The sequence below is a fragment of the Vombatus ursinus genome, unplaced genomic scaffold, assembly GCF_900497805.2.
Source record: "Vombatus ursinus unplaced genomic scaffold, bare-nosed wombat genome assembly UNPS02014789.1, whole genome shotgun sequence".
Lineage (NCBI taxonomy): Eukaryota > Metazoa > Chordata > Mammalia > Diprotodontia > Vombatidae > Vombatus > Vombatus ursinus.
The window spans coordinates 26660393-26672161 of record NW_020954567.1 but is presented as its reverse complement, the minus strand read 5'-3'; the positions used below and the strand labels follow the sequence as shown (position 1 = coordinate 26672161).

The 11769-nt window shown below is 37.1% G+C and overlaps 1 protein-coding gene across 2 annotated transcripts in view; it reads left to right on the top strand.

Moving 5' to 3' along the window:
- Positions 1-9402, top strand: part of PDC (phosducin) — a 24076-nt gene extending 14674 nt beyond the window's left edge. For both annotated transcript variants that reach the window (XM_027868504.1, XM_027868506.1), the window contains 3 exons: positions 5143-5227; positions 6087-6238; positions 8445-9402. In XM_027868504.1, the coding sequence (XP_027724305.1) occupies positions 5143-5227; positions 6087-6238; positions 8445-8972 (765 nt within the window). In that variant the 3' untranslated portion in view covers positions 8973-9402. The remainder of the gene's footprint in view (positions 1-5142; positions 5228-6086; positions 6239-8444) is intronic.
- Positions 9403-11769: the final 2367 nt, after the last annotated feature.

Sequence of the window (11769 nt, the reverse complement as noted above, 5' to 3'; positions counted from 1 at the left end):
TACTACTACTACTACTACTACTACTACTACTACTACTACTACTACTACTACTACTACTACTACTACTACTACTTCTACTACTATATCCCCACAGAATATAAAGTGAGCACCAAGAATGATGGAAAGTTAATTTAACTATTCATTCTGATTAAGATTAGTTACTTTCACTTTTCCTCCATTGAAGTCCCATTTCATTGGAAGCTAAGTGGTATGATGGATAGATCATTGGGCCTAGAGTCAGAAAGACCCGAGTTCAAATCCAATCTCAGACACTTACTAGTTATATGACCCTGGGCAAATCACTTAACCTCTATGTTTCTTAGACTGCATAATCGGAATAATAATAGCACCTGTTGTTGTTCTGAGGATCAAATGAGTTAGCACAGTGCCTGCTACATAGTAGGGATGATATAAATGCTTATTCCTTTCTCTTTCCTCTTCCCTTCCATTGCCTCTTCATGGCAAGGGGGTGAGCCTGGATTATCAAAAGATAATGCTGGTGCTGTACAAGTTCTCTCAGGTCCTACCAATCTAGAACAGTTTTAAGGATAAGTCCACCAGTAATAAGAGTGGACATTTGCTGTTTGAGGACCAGCCAAGTTAAGTTTGGAAAAGGATATGATCAAGTTGGTGGCAAGAACTTAGATAGGAGGGGCAGCTAGGTGGCGCAGTGGATAGAGCACTGGCTCTGGAGTCAGGAGGACTTGAGTTCAAATTCAGCTTCAGACACACAACACTTACTAGCTGTGTAACCCTGGGCAAGTCACTTAACCCCAATTGCCTTCACTAAAAAAAAAAAAAAAAAAAAAAAAACCTTAGATAGGGATGGATCTTTCTAGCCATAGTAGCCCTTAAACACTAGTCACTCACCCATGGAAGGGTCAGTAAGTCCATCAATAAGCACTGGTGGAAGAAGCAAGTACCCACACCAATTAAATCACATATCTATCAAGCATTTTAATGTATGTATCTATGTATATACATAGAGAATAGTAAAACCTGAGAGTGGTAGCCCTTTAAAATTTAATAAGGTACTCTGTCACTGAGTTCTCATGACCAAGACTCTTATTGAATGTCAATAAGCTTTTAAGAATGAGCGAAATGCACAATTGCAATGGCCTAAAACTGCCTTGCTCTGACCAAGAAGAAACTGCGTCATAGTCATAACTCTTTTTAATCAGATAAGGTAACCAATCTGGTAACCCTCCCTGAACAATGGCAATCCCTAAGTGAAGCTGACAGTTTTCTCTGTCACCTTGCCCCAGTTTCTCACTTCTTTCTGATAAAAACATATTTGTTTGACATCACACAATACTTTATATGATTCTATTGGCAATGTTCTAAAATCTTCATTCTGTTTCAGCCATAATTGTGGATTTCCTCTTTTTTTTTTTTTTTTTTAGTCTTCCCCCCTTCTTTTGGTCCAGACCTGTGATCTTATCCTCTGTAAGACACCTCTGGGAAGCAATACAATGGAGGTTCTAGGGGCACTTGGTCTGCAACCTAACAGTCTTGGAGTGTTGCAGGGGACATTAAGGGGTTAAGTGAATTGCCTAGGACTAAGTGGACATGGATATTAACCACTACTCATGATGTTATGGGACAAATGTTTTTCTTGATTTAAAAAATAAAATCTTGCCCAGAGAAAGCTATAGGGCTAACATTTATATAGGGTGTCCCCAAAGTCTTGGCACAGTTCACTAAGACTTTTGGTACATCTTGTACAATGTGTGTCCAAAGTGCTTTGGATACATTACTTCATTTGATCACAGTCTGGACCCAGAGGTTCTTAACTTTTTTTTTTTTGTCATAGACCCCTTCAGTAGTATGGTGAAGCCTATGGACCCCTTCTCAGGATAATGGTTTTTGCGCACATTCATAATTGAAGAAAAATGCTAAATTTCAATTAGATGTTAGAGAAAATAAAGGTGTATTTTTCCCCATCCCAGTTCATGGATCCCCAGAAATCTGTTGTCTGTGAACTCCAGGCTAAAAAGTCTGAATGTAGAGATATCTTCAAAAATGCATTTGGTACACAATGAAAGTATATTGAATAATGGATGAATCAATGAATGAATGAAATAAAGCTAAAATTAGGACAAATGGCTTCATATTAGAGAAGGAAGTTGGAGAGCAGTTTAGATGATTTAGCAGTATTAACAGGAATGTGGATGATGACAAAGAAAAGTCCATCTCTCCTGTCCTGCATTGAGAAAAGCAAGGCAATATAATTTTTTCCTCCATTTTTTTTCTGTCCCTTCCTTATGAGGGCATCAATGCTACTGTTGGTAGTTACTGTTACATACCTGCCCCCGCCCCATCCATACCCTCAATCCATGAACATAGGTCAAAATTACCCCTATTTCAGCTGGAGCCATTCTACAATGACTAGCTTTGTCTATGTGACCTAAAGCTTGTCTTGAGGATTGGATTACCTTCTCAGCAAGGTGACGCCTCAATTTTTTTTTTTTTAACAGTAATCAGCTTTCCTTTCTTTCACTGTGGGCTTTCATCTTAGCAGAAGCAAAGACACCAAGTATTATTTCTCTTTCTTAGTTATTGGTAAGAAAACTGTTTTCAGAGTTGTTTAAACACTATATTTCTTGTACATAATAAGTACCTGAAGTAAGCATCTTGTTCTCTCAAAATTCAGAAGGAAGAAAAGTCTTTAACTCAAAGCTAAAGCATTCTGGGCACTAAACAGTTCTACAAAAGTTACTAGGTGTTTTGCCATTTTTAATTTTTAATATAACTTTTATTTTAAAGTACCAAGTTAGCTGAGATTCTTAAAATCTAGCCAAGGCTTAGATTCTTATAATCTAGCCACTGGTCAGATTCTTATAATCTAGCCATGGCTCACCCATGTTCAAACTCCTTAAGAGTCTGCCCAATATGATGGATGTTCTAATAAACCTTGTCTTTGGCTGAAAAAAAAAATAAAATAAAATGTGAAAATGCTTAAAAAATACTATATATTTTGTTCCTTCTTTATGAATGTTGTTATTACTTTTATTATTCTCTTTTCTAGCTTTATAAAGTAATCCTTTGGTAGTTCAATTGACATGGCACAGAATAAGTAAATGGATTTAGGTAGTATCGCCATTTTTATTATGTTGGCTTGGCCTACCCTTGAGCAATTAATATTTCTCTGATTTATTTCTATAAAGGATATTTTGTAGTTTTGTTCATAAATTCAGGTAAGTAGGGCTGCAGGAGAGCTTCAAGTTTGATTCTTCGCAAATAAAATCACAAGTATTTTACTTTCTGTAATATTAAGAGAATTTCACTTTCTATCTCCCCCTGCCAGACTTTGTTGGTAACATGCATAAATGCTGATGGCTTAATGTAAGTTTATTTTTCCAATCCAATAAATATTTATTAAACACGTACTGTGTATGAAGCACTGGGGATATAATTAGTAAAGAAAATAAAGACAGTTCCTGCCCACAAGGAGCTTACAACTAATGAGAAGAAACAACACAAAAAGAGACAGAAAAAGGGTGGGAGGGACATTGAGGGGTACCCAGTATCAGGACATTTTTTTCTGTGGAGTTCAAAACCAGGCAGAGCAGCAGATAAAGAAAAAAAATAATAAAGTACTAAGTTACCCAGCAATTATTTTTGATGACTACAGATTTTCCCCTCTTTACTTTCTTAGATAGTTAATAGTTACAGTGCTATTAAAGAGTTGTTTATATTCTATAAAATTGAGTTACTGCTGTTTTTGTGCTTCACCTTTAATTATTGCTGAATTAATTTATAGCTCACTTCCTTTCTCATACTTCTAGCTGTATGACTCATGAACAGTATCTCTTTGTTTCTCTTTTACTTTTCATAAAATTATAACTAACATTTATATAGTGCTTTAAAGTGTGCAAAGTGCTTTATTTACATTTTATCATTTTATTTTCTCATCTCCTTATCTCATCAATACCGGAAGTATGATGGCCAATTATGGTTAGGATTCCATTGCTGATTGGCATAGAAGCTTTGACCTACTCAATTTCCAACCTGAGCTATTTGACTTCCTCCTTATGCAGCCTGGTGGCTCCTGCTCCCAAGGGCTTACCTTATTGGTGCTAGACTTAGTGTGGACACACCTGACTGACTGTAGCCCTCCTGAAGCTCAGAACTCCCAAACTCCAATGCTCTTTCAGCCTCAGTATCCCCTAGTAGCAGAGATTACAGGTATACAACACCACCTCTGGCACATTTCCCTTCTTTCTTAGAATATTCTGAACAAAATTTAAGCTTTTCTTAATGTCAGGATCATTATGAAAATTATGTATTGCACAATGATGTCCTCTAAGTCTACTGAAGTATGTATGTCTCAGTTAAACACTACAATATCTTAGGTCTCATATTTACTTTTTTTAAAAAAGAGTTCTTTCTTCTCTTCTGCTGCCAGGTTCGGTTGACATTTTACTTCTTATTATAGTGAGTACCACAGAAAGTATACTTGCCTATACCAGTCCCTCCCTTCGATGTAATTTCTGGCTTCCAATTTGTTTTGGGTTAAGAAATAAGACAACCAACCCCATTAAAAATACATGCAAAGTAAAAGTAAATAGTCCCTATATGAACACTTGCCTATTAATAAATAAAGCATATGTGCTTATTTTCTTTGGTGCAAGAATCCTGGGATCTTTATTTTGACTTCTCAAACATCGTTTTGGTTTCTACCCAATCCTCAGTTGTGCTCTAGACAGGCAACATTGCTAGACAGCTGAGATCTTGACGAGGAAGGTATTAGTCTATTTGTGTTTTTTAGGAAGTGTTCACTGATAGAGTATCTTTTTCTAGTTCTGATAGAAAAGCTGGCCTCAGGCCATTGACCAGGCAAAACCTCTTCTTCACTTGTACAATTCAAATAGTGATAAGATAACAGCCTTACACAATAACTTTACAAAGTAATGAACCTTGTTCACAAAGTATATGGCCCAATACAGGAAAACTATTTTGGACTGGGTATTGGTCAAAACTCTTGTTATTTAAACCTGTGTATAAATGCTTAACATCCTGTCATTTATTGCAAATGTTAGTCTATCATCAAACCTAGGAACTGTAGGAAATGATATGATTCAGCTATGTATTCTAGAGCCATCTATCACTCATCTATTGATTTCTTTGTTGACCACACAGATCATGTCAAACCCCGAAACAAAAATGGAGGAAACTAAAAGCCTCAGTTTGGAAGAGGATTTTGAAGGACAGGCCACACACACAGGTAAAAAACACACTAAGCAAAACATTCCCTTATTTAATTGAAAACAAATCTAAAGCCTACATTAAGTTGCCTTCCTAGAGTTGAGATTTCCTTATTTTTTTCTAGATCTCAGAGAACTTAGAACTGTTTCATTTTCTACTTCTCCGTCCTCTTATAATTTACTCAGGTACCTACCTAAATATTACCTCTACTATAATGGTACAGCACACATTTATTAAGCACCTACTGTATGGAAAACAGTGTGCTAGCACTGAAAGTGATAAAAAAAAATTTAGACAAAATATGACTTCTGCTCTCAAGGAGTGTACCAGAGGGATGATGCCAAAATAGCTATAGTGATAAATGTATAAAGTTAACACAGAAGTATTAAAATATAAAAGAGTGACAAAAGAAAATGCTATTTGAGGTCAGAGAGGGAAGGTCATTCCTGACTTGCAGATGGGAGAAGACTTCTTGAAGCAGATAACATTTGTATTAGATTTTAAAGTTTAACTAGGGGTACAATAGGGAAAGAAGGAAAGAGAGTACAATACTAGCAATTCCCCTTCATCCTATGATTGTAATCTAATTATTATATCACAGTGATTTTAAGTGTTCTTTTGTTGATATGTACATAACTCACATATTCATAATGCAGAGGCTTTTGGATGATTCTATGCCAAAACCTATTTAACATGCTTAAAACAGGAGGGTGTTTTTATTATCAAGGCAATCAGAGACATCCAGCCCCAGCAAGTCATTGGTTTCACCAGCAGGAGAAGACAAGTCTGTTTCTAAGACAACACGTATATAAACTTCAGAAGTACAAGCTGCCCTCCTGATAGTCTAAAGAGCAAATAACAAATCTCCTTTATTCCAGGCCCCAAAGGAGTTATCAATGATTGGAGAAAGTTTAAGTTGGAAAGTGAAGATGATGATTCCATCCCACCTAACAAGAAGGAAATTCTCAGACAAATGTCTTCTCCTCAATGTCGCGATGATAAAGACACAAAAGAAAGATTCAGCAGAAAGGTAAGAAGAAGAGATGATGTTATTTTTGCAAGAAAAGGTAAGTATAAATCATGCAAATGAGGCAGATTGAAATCAGCCCCCCAGTGAATGGACTCCAGGGTTTTAAAAACTTTATGACACTCAATTATGATTTCAACTGAATTTTCTACTCCCAACACAGTTTAGTAGGTTAATGTTTTTGTTTTGCTGTCATAGAGATATTATCCTGAGCAAATACACAGTGCTCTTTAGTTATGCATTTGGCCCTCTTGGAACAACCGAAGGAAGCAAAAAGAGGGCATGATTAGGGGTTGAAAAAGTTTCATTTCCAGTTCATGACTTACTATGACCTTGAACAAATAACTTTCTCTGCTTCCTTTTTCCTGCCTGTAAAAGGATAATAATAGGTAATAGATAATAATAATAATAATAATAATAATAGATAATAACCTCCTCTGTCTACATAACAAAGTTGTGGGGATTTGAAAAGATATTAATGAAAGAATTTTGAAAAGTAAAAAGTGGTATGTAAAGGTTTTGGGTTCAGCAGAATCGAAGGCCCTTGTGGGCAAGAACTGTTTTGGTTTTGTACTTGTATTCTCAAGCACCAGCCCTGTGCCTTACATGAAGTAGGGGATCCATAAATGTTTGTTGAAATGGATTAGATCGGATTGGATTTTTTAAGACTAATACATGAAACTTTGGAAAATTGCTCCAATAGAAGAATGTAGGTATAGGAAATAGAGGAACATGTCACTTGTCAGCCCTCAACTTAAATCTGGAAGGCCATCATTTCATCTAAAACCCTTATTTTATAAAAAAAGAAACTGAGGCACAGAGAGGTTATGTGATTTGCTTAAGTTCACACAGCTAGCAAGTAACACAAGCCAGGATTTTGAGTCTACATTTATTACAGTGCAGGGAGAGGAAAGGAGCATGGGATTTGGAGTTGGAGGACCTGATTTGAATCTGGGCTCTGCCACTGTGTAACTTTAAGGCAAGTCACTTATCTTTCTGTGGCCTCAGTTTTCACATCTGTAAAATGTGGGGCTTAGATAAAATAACCACTAAGATGTCTTCAAATTCTAAAGGACCATGATTCTAAATACTTTACTTTGTGCTAAGCACTGGGGAAAGAAGAACAAGAACAAACAAAAAAAATAGTCCTTTCCTTCAGAAGCAGCTGAGATAGTTCAAGTGAATAAGAGTGCTAGGTCTGGAGTCAGGAAAATCTGAGTTCAAATTAGGCCTTAGACACAGACTAGCTGTGTGATCCCAGACAACTCATTTAATAGTTCTCTGCTTCAGTTTCTTCAACTGTAAAATGTGGATAATAATAGCATCCCTCCCCAGGGTTGTTGTGAGGATCAAATGAGATATTTATAAAGTGCTTAGCACAGAGCCCGGCATATAGTAGGTGCTTAATAAATGCTTGTTTTCTGTCTTCCTTCTTTCCTTTCCTTTCCTTTGTTTCTTTCTTTCTTCCTTCCTTCCTTCCCCAAGAGCTTCCATTCTAATGGATCTAATTCATTGTACTTGTGCTTTTCAAAATCCCTGTCATAAATATCTTATTACATATTCACCATTGCATGGATGGGAAAACAGGAACAAAATAAACCCAAAATCTATTGCTCTTGCCACTAACACCTCATCCTTTAATCAATCAATCAATAAGCATTTATTAAGTGGCTACCATTTGTCAGGTACCATGATAAATACTAGGGATACAAATACAAAAAAAAAAAAAAACAATCGCTACACATGAGGAACATATGTGTGTATATACATATATACATATGTAATGAGATTAAATACAATAAGGTTAAATACCAGGTGGTTAGGAAGGGAAGCCACTAGCAATCAGAGGAATCAGAAAAGGCTTAATGTACAATGTGGTACTTCAGCTAAGTCTAAAAGAAGAGAATCCTTTGTTGAGGCAGGGATGAGTAGGGATTGTATTCGACTTATGGGGCTTGGTCAGAGCAAAGACACAGAAATGAGAGGTAGAGTATTACAAATGAGGAAAAGAGAGAAGGCCAGTTTGGTTGGATTGCATTTTGTGGGGATGAGATGGGAGATTTAGGTTGGGGCCAGGTTGTGAAGGTCTTTAAAAGCTAAACAGAGGAATTTATATTTTATCCTAGAGGCAATAGATAGTCATTGATATTGACTGAGTAGGGCAGTGACATGGTCAGATATGGGTTTGTTTGTTTGTTTGTTGTCACAGATGAGTGTGCAAGAATATGAACTCATCCACCAGGACAAAGAGGATGAGGACTGCCTCCGTAAATACCGTAAACAATGCATGCAAGACATGCACCAGAAGCTGAGCTTTGGACCCAGGTATGGGTTTGTAATTGAGCTGGAGAGTGGGGAGCAGTTCTTGGAAGCCATTGAGAAGGAACAGAAGATCACCACAGTCATCGTTCACATCTATGAGGATGGTATTAAGGGCTGTGAGGCCTTGAACAATAGCTTAAACTGCCTTGCTGTAGAATACTCCATGGTAAAGTTTTGTAAAATCAAAGCTTCTAACACAGGTGCCGGGGATCGCTTCTCCTCAGATGTACTTCCAACATTGCTGGTCTACAAAGGTGGGGAGCTTATCAGCAATTTCATTAGTGTCACTGAGCAGTTTGCAGAAGATTTTTTTGCTGTGGATGTTGAGTCTTTTCTTAATGAGTATGGGTTACTTCCCGAAAGGGAGATCCATGCACTGGAGCAGGCCAGCATGGAAGATGAAGATATTGAGTAATTTGAGGTATAATATTTTAATATCTCAAATTTCTCTTTTTTCTATTACAAAGAGATCTCTTTTTCTTTCTTTTTTCTTTTTTTTAGAAAAATCTGTATGTAGTAATTGCTACTCTAACATGTAAAACCTAACACAATAAGTAAATAACCTGGATTATGTGGATTTCTTAGCTTTAAACATGTCAGCTTTCTTTTCAAGTCAATAATATTATGCCTTTACTATGTGTTTTAGGATGTAGCCTTCAGCAGTGTTATAGACAGATTAAGAGAGAACTAATGATATTTTAACATTTTGGAGGGAATCAATTTTCCTTTTCTGAATTAAAAAAAAAAGTCTCTGGCCTTTTTCTCTTTGGTTCTGTCCTCAGGATTACTGTTTGAAAACTAACTATATTCTGTTTATGTAATACTAATAAAGCTGCAGGAGTGAATATTTTTTTCTTCGTGAAATCCATTCCTTCTCACTTATTAAATTTTGTAAGGCCCTAGAAAAAAAATGAGAAATTCCCAAAATGTGATACAAAATCATTGTTATGTAGGGTTAGTATACATGTCAAAGAAAAAAAAACTCACCATGGTACAACTGATTCTCCTAATCTTTAGTGCCACTCCAAAAAAATTATGTATATATATATGTATATATATATATATTCTATATTTGTTTATAGGTTGTGTTCTTCTCCTTCCCCAGTGGACTAAAAGTTCCTTGAGGGCAAGGACCTTTTTTGTCTTTGTACCACTAGAATCTAGGCTAGTACATGGTAGGTAATTTAAAAAGCTAACTGAATTAAATTGAATTACTTTAAAGTTGAGAAGACAAAGTGTACCCCTGAGCTAAAATTCCTTCATCTGTAAAATTAAGATAATAAAATTAGTAATACCTACATGCTTGCAGGATTATAAATTTGGAGCCGGAAAGGACCTCAGAGGAAACCACCATCACTACCCCTTATTTTATAGATAAGGAAATTGAGGCACAGAAAAATTATGACTTGTCCAGGGTCACAGAGCTACTAAGTATTTGAGGCAGGAATTGAACCCAGATCTTTACTGCAGGTTGAGGTCCTTATGCAGTAAGTCATACTGCCTTACAAGGTCACTGAAAGTCTCAAAAGAGTCATGTGAATTTCAGCAACAACAAAAATGCTAAGTTTCTCCATATTTTTAATGTAACCAGTCAAAACTGCTAATGGCTCCAGGGATACTGGGAACTTCCCTCTCTCCCTCTCAAGGACCCTCAAGCTCTGGATCCATTCACACAGTCTGGTGAATTTAGGGGTCCCTCTTCTTAAGGGCCAGGTTCTTTTATTCCAACTCTTTGTCTCTTTACACCTCTCCTCAGAACCCAAAGGAAAATCACTTAAAACTTAGATTTGGACATGGAAAAGGTAACTAAACAGAAGGAATAGAAAAATACTCAACATACAATGTAAATCACATACAGGACAACTATTTATTTACTTCACACAAAAGAAATGCCAAGTCCACAAGACTCACAAAAGCATATTGACAAAAACTGACAAAAAATTTAAACAATTAAAAAGGAACTTAGAAGTTGGTACTTAAAACATCAAAACATGAGCTAGTTTATGAGACGACTCAATTAGAGTTTCACTATCACCTTGGCTCTTCACTGTCCAAACTACTCCTCCCAGGTCCAGGGCAAGCCAGGGCAGCTTCGGGGCTCCTTCTCCTGTCAGTAGTCATCTTCTCCAGGAACCATAGGAGAGCCTCCCAACGTATAACCAAACATACCTAGGGAACCTAGGAATAGCTAGATTCAAGATAGGAACTCTTGAAAAGTCCATCTTTCAGGATCAATGTTATGCTCAGAGAAACTCATAGTAAAAGAGGCAACCAGAGCCCCAAGCCCACACTCATCTAGCAGAACCCCTGCTCCAGCTAGCAAATGAAAGCAATGCCCAACCCTTCCTTCTCCACCCAACAGGAGATCGCAGAGAAAATCATTTGCTCCATGCTCTGGGAAGAAAGAGAAAGAACAGTAAGAGGGTAGAGTTACTCCTTTTAAAGTCTGCTGAACAAGTAGCTCTTCCTAGCTCAGTGCTCAGTTCTATCCTTACTGATGCCATTCCCTGCCCTGCTGCCATCATGGAAGTCAATGGCTATTTCATCCCAAAATGCCAAGTCTTTTAGCATTGAGATGTTTATGTCCCAAGAAGTTGCTAGAGGAGCTCAAGCACATGCTTCATGGAATGTACTCTAGCTAGCCAGAAAAACTAGAGAGGGACTTCCCCTAGTTACACCCATTACACATTTTTTTGTCCATATTTTGTTTGGACCTGTGATCTCATTAGCATAGGGAACTCCCCAAGAATTCCCTCTGTCATTTGTAGTCTTATACAGTTGCCTGGGGCACTGGTTGGGAGGATTCTTAATACTTTTTAATAGTGAAATTTGCCTGCTACGTACCAGACAAAAGGCACAGTTGTAGGCCTAATGTACATAGCAACCTAGTTTTTTTTGCAATACATCTATGTGCTTTGTGATGTTCCACTCTACTTCTACCTCTGACACCTGCTTCCTGCTGCAATTAATTCTCCCACCCACTTATCCTTTACTCTTCTCCCTTTCCCCCCTCCCCAACCTCCCTGGCACAGGAAAATTCTATCTCTGATATTGCTCAATTCAACTCAACAAACTTCTTATTAAAAGTTCCAATTATATGGGAGGCACTACACTAAGTCCTGGGGATCCAACAATGAAAAGCAACACAGTTCCTGCCTTCAAGAAGCTTACAAATTAATTGAGGGATATAACAGGCACAAAAATAAGTCAAT